Raw genomic sequence first — 17,405 nt, forward strand, 5'->3', positions numbered from 1 at the left:
TATTCAGTCATGAGAAAAGACAGAAATCCTGCCCTTGGGAAAGCATGGATAGGCCTCGGGGACATTCTGCCAAGTGCAAGAAGAGAAAGACAGATACTGTATGATCACACTTACGCTGAACCTAGACGAAGAAAGAAAACCCAAAGAACAAAGTCAAGGAAAGGAGAAGAGACCAGTGGTTGCTAAAGGTGAGAAGTGAGGGGTTGGGGAAAATGCATTGAAGAGTTAAAAGGCACAGACTCCCAGTTATAAATACAAGTAAGTCCAGGAATGTGACAGACAGCCTGGTAAGGATAGCGAAGGATACTGTGCTGCATATTTGAAAGTCTAATGAGTACAGCTAAAGATACTGTGTTGCATGTTTGAAAGTCTCTAAGTGAGTACAGCTAACGATACTGTGTTGCATATTTGAAAGTCTCTAAGTGAGTACAGCTAACGATACTGTGTTGCATATTTGAAAGTCTCTAAGTGAATACAGCTAACGATACTGTGCTGCATATTTGAAAGTCTCTGAGTACAGCTAACGATACTGTGCTGCATATTTGAAAGTCTCTAAGTGAGTACAGCTAACGATACTGTGTTGCATATTTGAAAGTCTCTAAGTGAGTACAGCTAAAGATACTGTGTTGCATATTTGAAAGTCTCTAATGAGTACAGCTAACGATACTGTGTTGCATATTTGAAAGTCTCTAAGTGAGTACAGCTAACGATACTGTGTTGCATATTTGAAAGTCTCTAAGTGAATACAGCTAACGATACTGTGCTGCATATTTGAAAGTCTCTAAGTGAGTACAGCTAACGATACTGTGTTGCATATTTGAAAGTCTCTAAGTGAGTACAGCTAAAGATACTGTGTTGCATATTTGAAAGTCTCTAATGAGTACAGCTAACGATACTGTGTTGCATATTTGAAAGTCTCTAAGTGAGTACAGCTAACGATACTATGCTGTATATTTGAAAGTCTCTAAGTGAGTACAGCTAACGATACTGTGTTGCCTATTTGAAAGTCTCTAAGTGAGTACAGCTAACGATACTGTGCTGCATATTTGAAAGTCTCTAAGTGTGTACAGCTAACAATACTGTGTTGCATATTTGAAAGTCTCTAAGTGAGTACAGCTTAAAAGTTTTCATCACAAGAACCACAACAAAAAATAATTGTGAGATGATGAATGTGAACTAAACTTATCGTGGTCACCATTTCCCAATAAAAAATACGTCCATCAAATCATTATGTTTTCCACCTGAAACGAACACAGTCTTCTGTGTCGATGGTGTCTCAATAAAACTAGGAATAAAATAAAGTTAAAAATAATACCTTGAGACCACTAAAAAAGTGTTGGGGGCGGTACTAAGGGTCCTGAGATATTTCTAAAATCCTTCCTCAGGCCAGCTTTCTGCAAAGAAAGTGGAGTAAAGGTAGAAGAAAACAACTATCACAATTTAAAAAAACAACAACAAACAAACAAAAACCATTAAGTTTCTTTATGAACAAAAGACCTCTTAGCCAAGTTTCAGGATGAAAAACAGCTACGTCTGCCCAACAGCCTCGCCCCGCTTGCTGCAGACCTGACACTCCCCAGGAGCTTCCCGGTGGTGAGAGCCCAGATGAGCACTGCTGGGGAAACGCAAACCTCGAACCCCGTTCTCTGGAGCCTGGAAGGATGTCGATCGACTCCTACAGGTGCTTCTCCCAAACCCCAGGGCTGACTTTTTGGGGTGCTGGCTTCTCTCCATGTGGATAGAACAGTTGTATTAGAATTTATTCCCCTGCCTGTCCTTTGTCCTGCTCCCCCCGCCCCCAAAGGGTCTCCACATCCACTGCACACGATTCCTCTTGTGGTCTGACGATGCCGCTGGCCAGATGCTCCTCTTACGGGAAGTTGCCCTCCACCCTCTGCACTCAGAATAACAAGGAGAGGAAAACACTAGGGGGGGAAACCACTTACAAGTACGACAGACGTGAGAGTGAGGATTCGGGGCCACAACGTGTGTCAGAACCGCCCTTAGGAAAGTCAGGTGGTGGGGGGAGGGGGAGTCAAGCCATGGATGTCTGTCTGCTGCAAACACAGAATTATTTTTAAGTCCTGTGGTTCCTGTTGCAATAAGGGCTTCCTCAAAAAAAAGAAAAGATCTCTACACTCTGCAGTATCAGCAAGAGAATTGATAACAGCCCCAGCGTGACCGGGTTGAGTTGCCGGGTGTCCTCTTGAGGAAACAATAGAGAGAACAGCTGACTCAGCGGGTGGAACGCTCTCCAAACTGGCGTCCCTTACCCCGCGGGCGGGTCCCTGTTTCACACAGGAAGTGAAGACTCGGCAGAATTTTCCCCGGGTGGGTGGCTTCCTGTGACTCCTTACAGGGACTGTCTGCTGATGGACGAAGGACGGGAAGTGTAGATTCAGCCGTGCTGACCCCTTTCTGAGAAGGCGCTGGGCCCGCGAGACCCTGGGAGGCCCGAGGGCCCACTGACCCTTCCAACTCAATACGGCGGACGCAGGCGTTCCGTCCGTGAGAAGCGAGTACAGCAGATGCGTGAGATCGATTCAGCCGTGTAGAGCCACCCCGGCGCATTTCCCTGCTCACCAGCAACTCCCCCAGACTGACTGGTCGCTTCCCTGGGGCCACCCCCACCCTCTGCGAACCCCCCAGAGCAGGCGCTCGGAACAAGCTGGTTTCCCTTCCTCCTCGGCCCCCTTGGCCCAATCCTACAACAGGCTCCTTCCCTGCTGGTCTTCCCTCCGCCCTGTGGTCACTGCCTCCTCAGTCTCCTCCCTCGTCCTCTCTCCCGTGCTCATGGACACACATCCCTGGTGTGACAGGGGACCCGGGACGGCACACATTGGCAGGGCGGGAGGGAGCACCAAATGGCATTCCTCTCCTCACCGTATTCACGGGAACAAACACGGGACGAAACCAGTGGTTCCCAGACTTGTCTGCCCCTTGCGATTCGCCGGTGATCTTCTTACACAGTGCAAGGACCGGCCGCACCCCAGACTCCCCGGGGGGAAGCCACAGCATCGGGAGTCTTTCAAGTTCAAGGGACTACAAGTGCAGACAGGCTTGGGAGCCGGGGACCTAAGTCAGGCGCCTGTCCTGCTCCCCTATGAAATGAGGGGGCCCCACGTAAGGGGGATAAGTCTCCTTCTTCTCTAAACCAGATGACCTCTGCGCAGGCCCAAGGTCATCATCACACATCCTTGTCCTCAAAATCGCCTTCCCCTCTCTTCCCTCTGTCCTGGGACCCTCAGCCTTCCCTGAGCAGATCTAGTGTTTTCCAATCTGAGGCTCTTCTCCTCACATGGTGTCTGTACTACATCCAGCAGGTCCTGTGGGCCCATAGGGTCACCTGAGCCTTCTCCCCCCAGATAATACCACCCCACAGACTCACCCCACACTCCATCCTGTCCAGTGACCTTTCTGAACTCAATCTCTACTGCCTACGCATGCCACGTTCACCCTTCAAAGCACCTTCTCAAGGGGCCACCTCCTCCAGGAAGCCTCCCTCACATGCTCAGGGATCTGGGACAACTATTCTGTGAAGTTTCAGAGTCCCCATAGTCCCTACGATAAAACTTAGAACTAAATTTTTTTTCTCTTCTTTTTCTAAGTGAGAGGAGGCGAAATAGAGAGACAGAGCCTTGCATGCACCCTGACCAGGATGCACCCAGCAAACCGCCTCTGGGCCCAATGCTCTGTCCATCTGGGGCCATGTTTGCAACTGAGCTATTTTTAGTGCCTGAGGTAGAGGCTCCACAAAGCTACCCTCAGTGCCTGGAGCCAATGTGCTCTAACCATCAAGCTATGGCTGCAGGAAGGAAAGAGAGAGAGAGAGAAAGAGAAAGAGAGAGAAAGAGAGAAAGGGAGAGTGAGGGGTACAGAAGCAGATGGTTGCCTCTCCTGTGTGCCCTGACTGGGAATCGAACCTTGGACTTTCAGACCCTGGGCCGACACTCTTCATTGGGGGTCCACCTGTCTGAAGACATAGCGCCGCTTAGAGAAGCAGATAAAAACAGGTAAGAGAGCGAGGAAGGAAGTGATTATGTCCTGGTACTCAGCCAAAGGTAACGATGAAGAGTAGGTTTTAATTAAACGCCGATGCTGAGCCAACCAGCCAGGGCGAGAACGACATTTTATACCAGCATATATTCTACATTGGTTTTACAACAGATGTTGAACAAATTAAAAAGAGAACACGTTTTGCCAACCCCTGGCCTATAACGAAGCCTCCACACAGTATCCAGCAGCAGCAAGGGTGGCATGCGTGTGAGAGGCGGTGTCAGGTGGCAGTGGCGCTGGGAGGTGGCATTCGACGTGGCAGCAGAGTGAGAGCAGCACAGGGTCAGGGGTCTCCCGGGAGCGGGCATTGCCCACACGTCACCACAGGTACACCCTGAGACAAGCCCGCGACACGGCTGTCCCCTCCCCACTGTGCAGAGAAGGAAGTCAGGGACGAGAAGGTCAGGAGGTGCAGGAAGGACGTCTGGCAGATGTGTCTGGTCCCTGTGAGCCCACGCTACCTCCTCACTAGCCTTCCAACGAGTACACCTCTTATTAGAATCCTTTCGCACTTGACATGGGTCGATTGATTGATTGAGGATTGATTGATATGAATAGTTGTGTGCGGTGGAGAAACCCCCTAAGGAAGACAGACGATGGGTGTTTCATTTTTGAAGACTAACTTGAGCCCCCCCCCCCCAACTTGGGGACACAAGCAATAACTGGGCACTGAGACATACTGTGGCCATGTACAAACAAGAACGGGTCCACTGAACGTAGTCCAACATGGTAAGGGGACCAGTCAGGCGCCCCCCCCCCCACAATGAGGACAGGCTGCACCCCGGGGCCTGAGTCACCTGTTGCCAACCTTGGATGTCTGGAGAAACAACTTCTGATTGTGACTGAATGAGTCGCATGACTTAGAAGTTCATCTAGAAGACACGTGAGCCATTCGAGGTCGATGAAACCTTTCTGTGTGCAGAACTCACACTCTCCCGGGGGACAGCGCCCAGAGGACCCCAGGAACGTGGGCACTTTTCTCTATCTCTTCCCTCAGTTTTTCAGAAGCAAACACTGGAGTTTGGCCGCCGATAGAGGCATGCACGTGCCAATAACGCACACAGAATTTCTGATCTGGTGTTTGTTGGCAATCTCGCTAGAGATCAAAAACGTTACAGCAACAGAGGTTGCGATCAGCATCTCTGGGGGTCCACCTGTCCGACGACATAGCGCCGCTTAGAGAAGCAGCTAGAAACAGGTGAGAGAGCGAGGAAGGAAGTGATTATGTCCCGGAACTCAGCCAAAGGTAACGAGGAAGAGAATGTTTTGATTAAACACCTATGCTGCTAATGAGGTCATTAAAAAGAAAGACTGTTTTTTTTCCAGATAGATAATTTTCTATCACCCACGGGGGCAGGGGGCGTCACAGGGAGGAGCTCAGGCCGGAAGAGGGGGGCAGGGGGCGTCACAGGGAGGAGCTCAGGCCGGAGGAGGGGGGCAGGGGGCGTCACAGGGAGGAGCTCAGGCCGGAGGAGGGGGGCAGGGGGCGTCACAGGGAGGAGCTCAGGCCGGAGGGGGGGGCAGGGGGCGTCACAGGGAGGAGCTCAGGCCGGAAGAGGGGGGTAGGGGGCGTCACAGGGAGGAGCTCAGGCCGGAAGAGGGGGGTAGGGGGCGTCACAGGGAGGAGCTCAGGCCGGAAGAGGGGGGTAGGGGACGTCACAGGGAGGAGCTCAGGCCGGAGGAGGGGGGCAGGGGGCGTCACAGGGAGGAGGGGGGCAGGGGGCGTCACAGGGAGGAGCTCAGGCCGGAGGAGGGGGGCAGGGGGCGTCACAGGGAGGAGCTCAGGCCGGAGGAGGGGGGCAGGGGGCGTCACAGGGAGGAGCTCAGGCCGGAGGAGGGGGGCAGGGGGCGTCACAGGGAGGAGCTCAGGCCGGAGGAGGGGGGCAGGGGGCGTCACAGGGAGGAGCTCAGGCCGGAGGAGGGGGGCAGGGGGCGTCACAGGGAGGAGCTCAGGCCGGAAGAGCAGGTCTAGGAGCTGCTCTTGTTCCTCCAGACACATCGCATTCTGGTTCCTTGTGTGTGTGCGTGTGCGTGTGCGTGTGCGTGTGCGTGTGCGCGCTGCAGGTTGCTTTCCCAGCGAAGTCTGATTGGGGCTGATGGTATAATTAGTGTGACTTTCCTGAACCCTCACCCAGGGGTAGGAGGAAGTTAATCCAGCAATGTGTTGGGGAAAGATAACGTGAAGGGGGAAAAAAACCCCACTAAAAGTTACCCATCTGTAATGAGAAAAATGGTGGACCAAGGATCTCTCCCTCTTACCCCAAATCTCTTAAAATGAAAAACAAATAAACAAACAAACAAACCGTATGTAGTAAAATGAAACGAGATGCAAGCAGGATAAACGTGAAAAAGAGGCTCCATAACATCGAGGGAGTTCTCGCTCTGACCCGGAAAGGATCCAGAATTAGTCCCAGGAGCCTTTAGTTCTTCGCCCAGACTTGTCAGTTTAAACCCAAGTTCACCTGCTGCACCGACTGAACCGAACACACAGGGAACCACAGAGGGGGGCAGCACCTCCTCTCTGACCCGGAGTCCCGGGAGCAGCACCTCCTCTCTGACCCACGGTCCCGGGGGCGGCGCCTCCTCTCTGACCCGGAGTCCCGGGGGCGGCGCCTCGGAGTCCCGGGGGCGGCGCCTCCTCTCTGACCCACAGTTCTGGGCGCGGAAGGACGTTTTTGTCCCCACACCGGAGGCAGTGACAGGTTTGCAATCATCAAACCCTTTGTCGAGGATCAGTCACGTCACAATTGTTCATTTTTCCACCTCAGGTCCCTCACCTGAACTGGTGGAGTCGAGCTCCCCGGAGAGGAGCCTCTTGTCAGGGCGCTCATAACAGCCCAGTGGCCGGGTATCGTGTGGACCGCCCAGAGCCCTGGTCCTAGGCCAAGCTGTGCAAGTCACACATTCTTTTTCATTCCTCCCGTTTTCCTTCTGACTTAGGGGAATTTGGAACTGAGTAGCCAGCTGGTGATACATATATGTTTTTATATATATAAATATATACTTTGAATCAAGTATTGTGAAAGGCAGAGTCGGCTGAATTATATCTTTTTACCTAATGTAATGAACAATGGCTTGCAAAAATTACATGAAAAATTATAGGCCCTGGCTGGTTGGCTCAGTGAATGGAGTGTCGATCCGGCACGTGGAAGTCCCAGGTTTGATCCCCTGTCAGGGCACACAGAAGTAGCAACCATCTGCTTCTATCTCTCCGCCCTCTCCCTTTTCTCTCCCTCTTCCCCTCCCACAACCAGTGGCTCAGTTGGTTTGAGCTTTATCCCCAGGCGCTAAAATTAGCTTGGTTGATTCAAGTATCGACCCCAAGAGAGGGGTTGCTGGGTAAATCTTGGTCACGGCATTTGCAGGAGTCTGTCTCTCTATCTCCCCTCTTCTCACTTAAAAAAAAAAAAAAGAATTAAATAAAAAATATACACAGCTGGGCTTAAAATAAGGTGTTAACCCCTCAGTCATTTAAACCACTGCAACAGAGTGGTGTTGACGAAAGGCATCTGCCTGTGTGTGAGTGAATATACTGCTTATGGCGGCTCACGGGCGATGCACCTACTTACACCGGGAACAAGGCCGCGTGCCACAGGCCCTTACCTTCTCCAGGATGGCGTTGCCTTGGTGAGGGCCCACGTTGTGCTGGCTTATTTCCCGCTTGTACTTGTACTCGTACACGTGGTCAGTGACGTTGACCAGCAGGGTTGCCGGCCCGAAGGCCAGCTTCCCGCACTCGTACACCGTGCCACTCTGCACGTCCGTGGGCGCCGTGGCGTAGCGCAGGATCAGTCCCATGAGGAGGCCTGGAACAGAGAGCGAGTCATTGCACCGGGAGACACAGCCGAACACGCTCGCTGTGGCCTGCTTTCCAGTATGTGACTTGGGCCTGACCCGTGGTGGCGCAGTGGATAGAGCATCAACCTGGAACGCTGAGGTCGCTGGTTCAAAACCCTGGGCTTGCCCGGTCAAGGCACATATGGGAGTTGATGCTTCCTGCTCCTCCTCCCCTTCTCTCTCTTTCTGCCTCTTTCTCTCCTCTTTCTAAAATGAATAAATTAAAAAAATATATATGTAAAAAACAAACAAACACGTGACTCGGGAGCTCATAGAAGTGGCAGGAGGAAGGACTGGTCATTGGCCGGTTTAGGAAATTGTCCACTCCTCTGGACACACCAGTCCCGTACATGGTATTGAGAAAACTGTGAGCGGTGGCCACTGCTGCTCGACAATCCAGCCCGGACCAACTGCCTCCCTCTTTCCTTCCAAGTGGACCCGTGGGTTTTGGAGAGAAGGGCTGCCCACCTCTGCCTGCCACGCACAGGCGTCCAGAAGCCCTGGGCCCCGTGACAAAGACTGAATCATCAGTGAGGAGCTGGAGTCCTCCCGGGGACAGTGTCTGGTCCACAGGTCGCCATGCAGCTGAGACCGTCCCATCTGACCACAAGGGGGTGCTTAGACGGTTGGGGGGGGGGAGGAGTCCTTGTCCCTCCCCATCCGGACACGACCCGGGCGATATATTTCCCCATTGGCTGCGGGCTGGTATCTTGTGGCCTTGAAGGGCTCCAGCCCAAGGACACAGTCAATGTACCAGATGACTTACCAGAGCCACCGGGTCCACCTATCCGGGTCGATCCTAATTCTAGACCCCCCCCTGCATGTGACACAGCACCTTCTCTAATGTTTCCAATCAATTCTGAATCAAGTTTCAGCTGACTCGTTGCCGAGTACGTGCCGATGACGTGACATTCCTGACAGCGAGGAGCGGGACCTGAGCAGTGGCCCCTGACTTTGAAGTCCGTCCGCTCCGCTGGGGCGCTCGCCGTGAATGCTCTTGACATCTCGGATTTATTGACCAGAGCAAGGTGGGTTCAGAGGCCAACACGGCCCCCGACTCACAGTGAGGATGGCTGGGGGTGTTCTGACATAAACCTACTCTTTCAAGATGGAGTTCGCTCTGTCAAACCTCCCGTGCTGGGGGTGCACCACCCCCCTGAACCCAGTCATCTCACGACCTTCCATTTATTTAATGAAGCATCTTTGGGGTGCAGGATTTGTGCCAGACATGTACTGATTTAAAAATAAACATACAGACCCAGTCCTACTGGATCCCAAGTTTGTCAAATGAAGACTAGTTAGCCCTGGCCAGTTGGTTCAATAGTAGAACGTCGGCCCGGTGTGTGGAAGTCCTGGGTTCGATTCCCGGCCAGGGCACACAGGAGAAGCACCCATCTGCTTCTCCACCCCTCCCCCTCTCCTTCCTCTCTGTCTCTCTCTTCCCCTCCCGCAGCCAAGGCTCCATTGGAGCAAAGTTGGCCCGGGCGCTGGGGATGGCTCCATGGTTTCCGCCTCAGACACTAGAGTGGCTCCAGTTACAATGGAGCGACGCCCCAGATGAGCAGAGCATCGCCCCCTGGTGGGCATGTCGGGTGGATCCCGGTCAGGCACATGCGGGAGTCTGTCTGACCGCCTCCCTGTTTCCAACTTCAGAAAAATACAAAAAAATAAAAATAAATAAACAAATACATGAACGAGGGGTTCCAATGCGGGGTGGAGAAGGGAGGGTGTAACGGATGGATATCCTAAGAGAGGCGAATTGGTGCACACCACTTAACTCTCCGTGAGACAGCAGTCCGGACGTGAGACCATGAGAAGCATGGCCACGACCTTCAACGTTCCCTCACTTGACTTGTATCCACCCCGCCCCCCACCACAGCCTTCGCCAGACAAGCGATGGAGTGAGACCACACGGGCTTGGGTGTCCAGTGCTGAGTGCCTCTCCTAACGCTGTCCCCGTCCGGCCGGCCGGCAGTTCCGTGCTGCCCCCGAGGAGGTGGGGACAGACAGCGACACCGGGCACTGCCCTCTGGTCCCTTCGGTCTTGGGTGCTTTCTCCCCCCCCCCGCTCCCCCCCCCCCCACGCGCTGCGCTCAAAGGACCAGAGGAAAGTGCGGGCGTGTGGAGAGGACGCCGCGTGTCACTCGCGCTGGCTCCCTCGCAGCTCGTCCTGGTGAAGACGCGGGTCCCCGGAGGGTCTCAGAGCAGAGCTGGGGCCCCCGGCTGCAGGGGCACCCCAGGGCGTTTCCGGGTGGGAAGTGGTCCGTGAGGCTGTCCCACCAGTGGGGGGTCTCGCTCCCAGGTCTTACCTTCCCACAGGACGGACACAGACGGGCCACGACAGGAAGTACCAACCATCGGTTCTTGCAGCACAGAGGGGGGTCCAATGTTCACCCCGTCCTTGCTGCAGACCACACACACACATGCACGCGTGCGTGCACACAAACACACACAGGCACTGTGCACAACAAGCACACAAACACACTCTCACATAGCACAGGCCTCTGGGATTCCCGTCTTAGCATGACGGATACCCTTTCTCTAAGAGGTGGCTTCTGCCACCCACTTGGACACGGCCCACACCCACCTCGGAAGTTGAGGGGAGAGTACAGAGACATCTCTAACTAGACACAGACGGACTGACATACAAAAGATTTCCTAGTTTACGACGCTGACACCAAACAGCCTTTTTTTTTTTTTCCTCAAACCAGAGTTGGAAATGTGACAAAGTATTGCAAATCATGGAAGAGGGAGGAGGCTGTCCAACAACTAGAGACTGCCTGTCCGCCCCGGCCCCCCTTCCTCCCAGGGGAGGGTAACAGTGGGGGGTAAGCAGAGGAGACAGGACCGGGGGTGCATGCTCGATTTCCTCCCCCTGGAGAACTAGCTCTCAGACGTCCGTGTGTCAGAACCCCGGGAAGGTGGGGACAGGGCCCGTGGGCAGCCCCCAGTAGACTCTCTGAGTCAGCAGCTCTGGGTCAGGGTCCACGTGTGTGCACTGCTCATAGGGGCTCAGGGGACCCCGCTGCTGCTGGTTCAGGGCTGCATAGTGAGGAGCCCCGTGCTCTGAGAAGCGTCCCCAACGGCTGGGCCCCCCCAAATTCCGAGGCAGGCTGAGGCACGCACGGTTCACCAGGCTCAGACGGCCCCGAGGGGTGATGAACCATTCTACCTTCAGCCTCCTCCAAACACTCTGTTCATTTAAACTAACGTAGGATGGGAGCCCGTACTGCATGATTCGTGTAAGACACAGTCCCTTCTCAGAGGGCTCACGGGGCGTCCCACTCCCGTCCTGACGACCGCGGGTGTTTAAAACCGGAAAGACCGTGCACTTGCGACACAGCCTTCCTTGGCAGCAGGGAGGGCGTTTCCAGGTCAGCCTCCTCGCTCCCCCGGGGCGCTGCCCCCAGCTCCTTGGCACACGGGGGCGCCCACTGCCCGGCCCGTGCTGGGCCTTGTGCGACGGAACTGCCCAACATTTCTGAGCATCACGGCTAACGTTCCTGACTTCACGAGACAGCTATGTAGCAAGCTGCAGACGGGTACTGGTCTGTGGGCCATTTGGTACCGGTCCGCAGAGAAAGAATAAATAACTTACATTGTTTCTGTTTTATTTATATGTAAGTCTGAATGATGTTTTATTTTTTAAAAATGACCAGATTCCCTCTGTTACATCCGTCTAAGACTCACTCTTGACGCTTGTCTTGGTCACGTGATACATTTATCCGTCCCACCCTAAAGGCCGGTCTGTGAAAATATTTTCTGACATTAAACCGATCTGTGGCCCAAAAAAGGTTGGGGACCACTGCTGTAGACGGTTATTAGATATCTCAAACATCTTCTGGAAGCTTCTCAAGGTACCCGGCAGAAATCAGGCTAGAGGTGTGACACAGGTCAGAGAACATGGGTGTTACAGTCCTGGGTTTGAAGTTCGGCCATGCTGGTCACCAGCAAATTTCCATTTGTCTCCGAGCTTCCCCTTCCTCGTTTGTAACATGGAAAAGGTCATCGCTCACCCCTTCACACACGCGTGCACACATAAACCCAGACAGGTCTGTGCTGCCCGCGGGCCTCACAGGGCCCAAGTGCCCAACGGTGAGTCCCAGCGGGGCCGCGTAGCGCGGTGACCTTCTGCAAGTGACTTAATATTTTTGGCACCCCCCCCCGGGAAACATGGCTGTCGTGAGGAGTAAATGAACTCACGTGTGTGAGGGGCTGATGGCCGCAGCGTTCGCCCTGTGAGTGCTACGTGTTTAGCTGTTATTTTCGTGTATGATTTTGAAACAACAGATGTTTAGCAAATGTGAGCTCTCCGCACTAACCACATCTTCTGAGTTCAATTTAGATGACGTATCCCTCTCTGCAAACGGCTGGAATCAGAGAGCCGTTTCCTTGACTCTCGTCCCCGACTGGGCCTCTCGGGGGGGACACTGTGACCACAGGCTGAGGGAACCCGTCACTCTTTGCTCCAACGGCCACCTCTGTGGCTCCCTAGAGACAGAGGCACAGTCAGGGATCTGGGTGCTTATTTTCTTAAAATTAAGTTGTTTTCTTTTTTTGAGAGAGAGAGAGAGAGGCAGGGACAGAGAGACAGGAACATCAAGCTGCTTCCCTATGTGCCCTGACTGGTGATTGAACCTACAACCTTGTTGTTTTGTGGTGACGCTCTTAATTGATTGAGCTAACCGGCCATGGCCTAAAATTAACTTACAAAACCTACAGAGAGTACGCCTTTGATTTTTCAACTTTCTTTCTTTCTTTTTTTGGATATAGGAGGTTAGATAGTGAGGAAGGCAGACTCCTGCATCTACTCCAACCGGCAACCCCTGTCTGGGGCTGATGCTTGAGTACAGAGCTATTTTTAGCACCTGAGGCTGATGCACTCACATCACTGAGCCCTCCTCAGTGCCCAGGGCCATGCTGGAACCCATGGAGCCACTGGCTGTGGGAGGAAGAGGGACAGAATGGAAAGAGAAGCAGGTGGTCGCTTTTCCTATGTGTCCTAACTAGGGAATCAAACCCAGGACGTCCGTACGCCAGGTCAACGCTCTATCCACTGAGCCAACCAGCCAGGGATGGTTTTTCCACTTTCTAACCTTCATTGGCTGACACTTCACAGGCCAGAGAAGCTTACCCTGACCTCGGAATCGCCTCTTAGTCAATCATTGTTGACCACAAAGAAGAGTACGTTTAGTTCACCGGGCTCTTGACCCTCATTCCCGCTCGTGCACAGGCCTTCGATCAAACCCGTGTCCCCCAGACTGACCCGCGGTGAGGCGACCACAGAGCCCCGGGCCCCCAGGACGCCCTCGCCACTGGGGTAGTGCAGCCTGCTCTCCTCCCCTCTCCGAGGAAAACTCAACAGGGTTTACTGAACGCTTGCGACAGCCTCGGTGCAGGACCGGATGGAGAGTGATGGGACCCCACGGGCTGCCGTGCTGTCTGGGGGGGGAGGACCGAGTGTCCCGTGCTGACGGGGCTCCGGGAGGAGCGTGTGGACTGGGGTGGGGGGCGCTGAGCGACAGAGGTCTGGTGGCTGCGGTCAGCCTCGGTGCAGGACCGGACGGAGAGTGATGGGACCTCGCGGGCTGCCGTGCTGTCTGGGAGGGGAGGACTGAGTGTCCAGTGCTGACGGGGCTCCGGGAGGAGCGTGTGGACTGGGGTGGGGGGCGCTGAGCGACAGAGGTCTGGTGGCTGCGGTCAGCCTTGGTGCAGGACCGGACGGAGAGTGATGGGACCCCACGGGCTGCCGTGCTGTCTGGGGGGGGGGAGGACCGAGTGTCCCGTGCTGATGGGGCTCTGGGAGGAGCCATGTAGACTGGGGTGGGGGCCCTGAGCGACAGAGGTCTGGTGGCTGCGGTCAGCCTCGGTCTGAGCAGGCAAGGCCTTGCCACTGGGAAGGGGCTTAGTGACGTGTCCCACCCTCCTGCCTCAGGTCACAGACGGGCGCAAGGAGGCCGGAGGCTCCGTCCCCTGATGAATGCATTAGCTGCGGAAGAAAATAATCATCAGGCTTTGAAAACCCAAGTCCCCAGGAGGGGATCCAATGCTCCCCCTGTAAAGCAGGCCACAGTTGGGCCAGGGAGACACTGAGACAGCCCTTCCAGGCAGAGGGAGGCGGGGGTGTGGTCTCAGCCTGTCCCACAGGGCTGGGCAGGCAGGGAGGCAGGGCCAGCCCGGGCAGACGGAGTTAAGTGGGTCAGCAGGGTAGAGCCACACTGTGTCCCACAACCTGACTGTATCCCGAGGAACCTGTCTCTGAACACTGATACTTGAAATCGATGCCTGATACTCTCCGTGGTTGTTTTTTAAGAATTATTATTATTATTGTTATTTTAGAAAGATAGTGTTTAAAACCTTGCTGACTCACTGTGGAACTATATTTTCTTTACATCATGAGACACACACTGCCCAGTGAACGGAACCAGCCCCATGACACGGCTACGCCCGCTCTTTGGGATCCGGCAGCATTTCCCAGTGTGATGAGCTAAAAATCTAAACTGTGTGGCTTACAGCTTCATGCCTGCCCACTAAATAGCTGAGCCAAGTGTCCCCACAAAGTCAGAGGCCATGGGCCCTATTCCATAAAGGCCCTGCCGTCCAGGGTGGGATTCTAAGAGGTGCAGATTGTCCTGTCCCTAAGCTCCCTTCCCCGGCCCGCAAGGACGGAGCCGTAGGGATGTCCTGTAAAGCATGGGAGCTCCCCCCCCCCCCACCCGTCAAGATGACATCTAATGGAACACTCAACGCCATCCAGAGAGAAGGGGCAGTTCTTTTACGAACGAGATACAGGGCCCTGAGTGAGCTGCCCTGAGTGCATCGGACACTGTCAATCAATACTTTGACCATTAATAGTCACTTAAGCTTTTTAGCCCGATCCAAATGAACAATCCCCGGGCGCCTACTTTACACCAGTGATAGACCCCGATCCTTCCATTTAGAAATAGAGCCCTAGAATGTCAGGGGTCACGACGACCCATTACTGTTCCCGCACAGGCAAAAACATTGCTGGAATGTGGCCACTGATCTTCCAAAGCCTCCTCTGGCCCTTCCTGCCAAGAGCAGAGCTGTTTCTCAGATAGTGTGTGTGTGTGTGTGTGTGTGTGTGTGGTGTGTGTGTGTGTGTGTGTGTGTGTGTGGTGTGTGTGTGGGGGGGTGGGTTTGGAGTGGCAGAATTCTCTCCACAGCACAGAGGCAAGTCAGACAGCACAGGTTAACGTTAACCACTTGGAAACGGTTTCTAATGCTCAGGAAAAGAGCCGTGGAATGTTACGTTTGATCACTTTTTTTTTCTTCCTCATTTTACATTCACCGCTCATGGCCTCCGACCCTGTCCCTAGAATCTTGGGATTGGATTCTCGGGTATGCTGATAAAAATGCATCGATATCTGTTACGTCTTCCAAAGGACGTCTGAAACATGTCCACAGCAGAAGGCCAGCAGCAAGGCCGCGCGCCAACCGGGCCGGGGCGTGGCAGGAGATGCGGTGTTCTAGAGAGACACCTGTGGTTCTCGACACAGAGGAGAAACAACACAGGACACAGAGCGTTGACGAGCGCCAGGGCAGGACCCGGTCCTGCAGGGGAACTGTTAGCCGGATGCACCGAGGAGCGCCGGGTCCAGGACGGCCAAGTCTTAGGGGTTTCCTTACGAGCAAATCCACCTGCAGGCTGGAGTTCGTCACCTCTAAACACCTTGTGGAGGTTAAATGTTAACCCTGGTTTTCTCTCTCTTCTTCCCCACCGATTATCATCAGGTCTCTGGGCAGCCCCACCCCCACCTCCAGGGTGGGACCCCTGAGTCCCAGCCTCCACGAGAAAGAGGTGTGTGCGGTCTCATTCTGAAATCTCACTCCTGACCTCCCTAGAAAACAGCAGCCATCGGACGGATCCTGAACGCAGGAGCAGTGTGCGGACGTCCCCCGGGCCTCACAGACGCAGCCTCTCTCCAAGGGGACCGTGGGGTCTCCAGGGGGACCGTGGGGAGAGGCCGCTGCTCCTCAAGCACCTTGGCGGGTGTCTCTTCGCGATGGAGGAGGCTGGATCCTGGCTCAGCGGCTGACGGACTCCAGAAGCTCCACTTCTACGCGTCTCTGTTTTCTCTCCTGGGAAATGGGGGTGTTGGGCTTCTGCTCCCGAGGGGCGACCGCCCCCCTATCTATGAATTTCAGATTCACGTGGAGCAACGGAGGCACGAATCCCCTTGCGCCTCCTTCCCCTCCTCACCGAGAGGTGTTCACTAGAAAAAAAAAATCTCATCTCATTCTTCCGCTGTCGCTCCAGACCAGGTGATGACGACGGTGCCGGGGAGCCCCTAATAAGCGTCGGAGAGATAACATTTAGACCCTTCCTGCAGCAGACGCGTGAGAAGCCGCTGATGCCGTCCACACGGGCTCTTTCCAGAGACTCTCCGTGGAGAGCTCCTTGAAGACAGACGTGCACCTTGGTGGACCACGGCTGAGGGACAGACAGCACGTGGACCCTGACACGAGTGTCTGTTCCGTTTTGGGGAAGTTACTCCTCTTCTCTGAGGTTCCCGTGTCCTCCTCCGCACAACGAGGGAGAGGGCTTGAGGGGGTCACCCCTGAGGTCCCCCTAAATTCCAACAACTTTAGTGCCACGCCAACAAAAATACGAAGCAGCGCTATCATCCAAATCTTCGCCACGCTTGCTGTGGTTCAAGAGAAACTCAAGAACAATCCACATTGCCCGTGGTGAAACAGTCACGTCTTCACAACTTTGTAACCCTTTCCTGTGACAGTTTCAGCACTCGCTTTCAAGGACTTCTGCAGTAAAAATTTTTTTTGTGTGTGTGGAAGAACAGAGATCAGAAGGCTGAACGGAATCCCACTCTCGTAGACGTTAAGCCTGAGTCGTCGTCACGATGCCTGTCTAGAAAAGGGCTGTCTGGACGATGGTGCAACGAGCTAATATCCCACAGCTTCAACCACAACGTACAAAGTATCACAGGGAGGGCTGCCATCTGGAAATGCCCAGGTTCAAAACAAAAATTCCATTTGTTTCTTGTGGGTACAAAGTATATCTTCATATTAACAAGTCACCAGATTTTAATCAAAAAGTTTTACACCACAGCGTCTCCCGATCCTAGCTAAGCTGAAACTGGTAAGTGAGTTGTTAGTTCAGTCACATTCAGGAGCTCTGGCGACAGCTCTCCCCACCGTAAAGCTTTGTCACTTTAAAAGCGGTGTTGTTTTGCTCAACCATAGAGAGCCCTGTACGTGAAATGCCAGGAGACGGGCACTGCTTCTGGCTGATGCCCACTGATTGTGTATTAAAGCCAGGTCAGGAGGAAGATGCTGGTCCCCGGAGGACGGAGGATGACCCGTGGCTGCAGCCTCAGGCTGGACCTCTGACACCACTTTCTCTCTGTTTGACAATTTCTCCTCAGCCCAAGGTGAGAGTTTTGTTGTGTGTGATTTGAGACCCGTCCCCCCCGCCCAAGGCGAAGAAAACTAAACTGTGCTCGCTGCACGGGTCAGCAACGTCAGTCTGC

General features: G+C 54.0%; 1 protein-coding gene across 1 annotated transcript in view; it reads right to left on the reverse strand.

The window, feature by feature from the left end:
- Nucleotides 1-17,405, reverse strand: part of SLC9A9 (solute carrier family 9 member A9) — a 471,491-nt gene that overhangs the window by 452,351 nt on the left and 1,735 nt on the right. Inside the window, exon 2 of the mRNA XM_066241551.1 lies at nucleotides 7,660-7,862. Within this exon, the coding sequence (XP_066097648.1) occupies nucleotides 7,660-7,862 (203 nt within the window). The remainder of the gene's footprint in view (nucleotides 1-7,659; nucleotides 7,863-17,405) is intronic.

Source organism: Saccopteryx bilineata, chromosome 8 (genome assembly GCF_036850765.1).
Source record: "Saccopteryx bilineata isolate mSacBil1 chromosome 8, mSacBil1_pri_phased_curated, whole genome shotgun sequence".
In the NCBI taxonomy this organism is placed as follows: Eukaryota; Metazoa; Chordata; class Mammalia; order Chiroptera; family Emballonuridae; genus Saccopteryx; species Saccopteryx bilineata.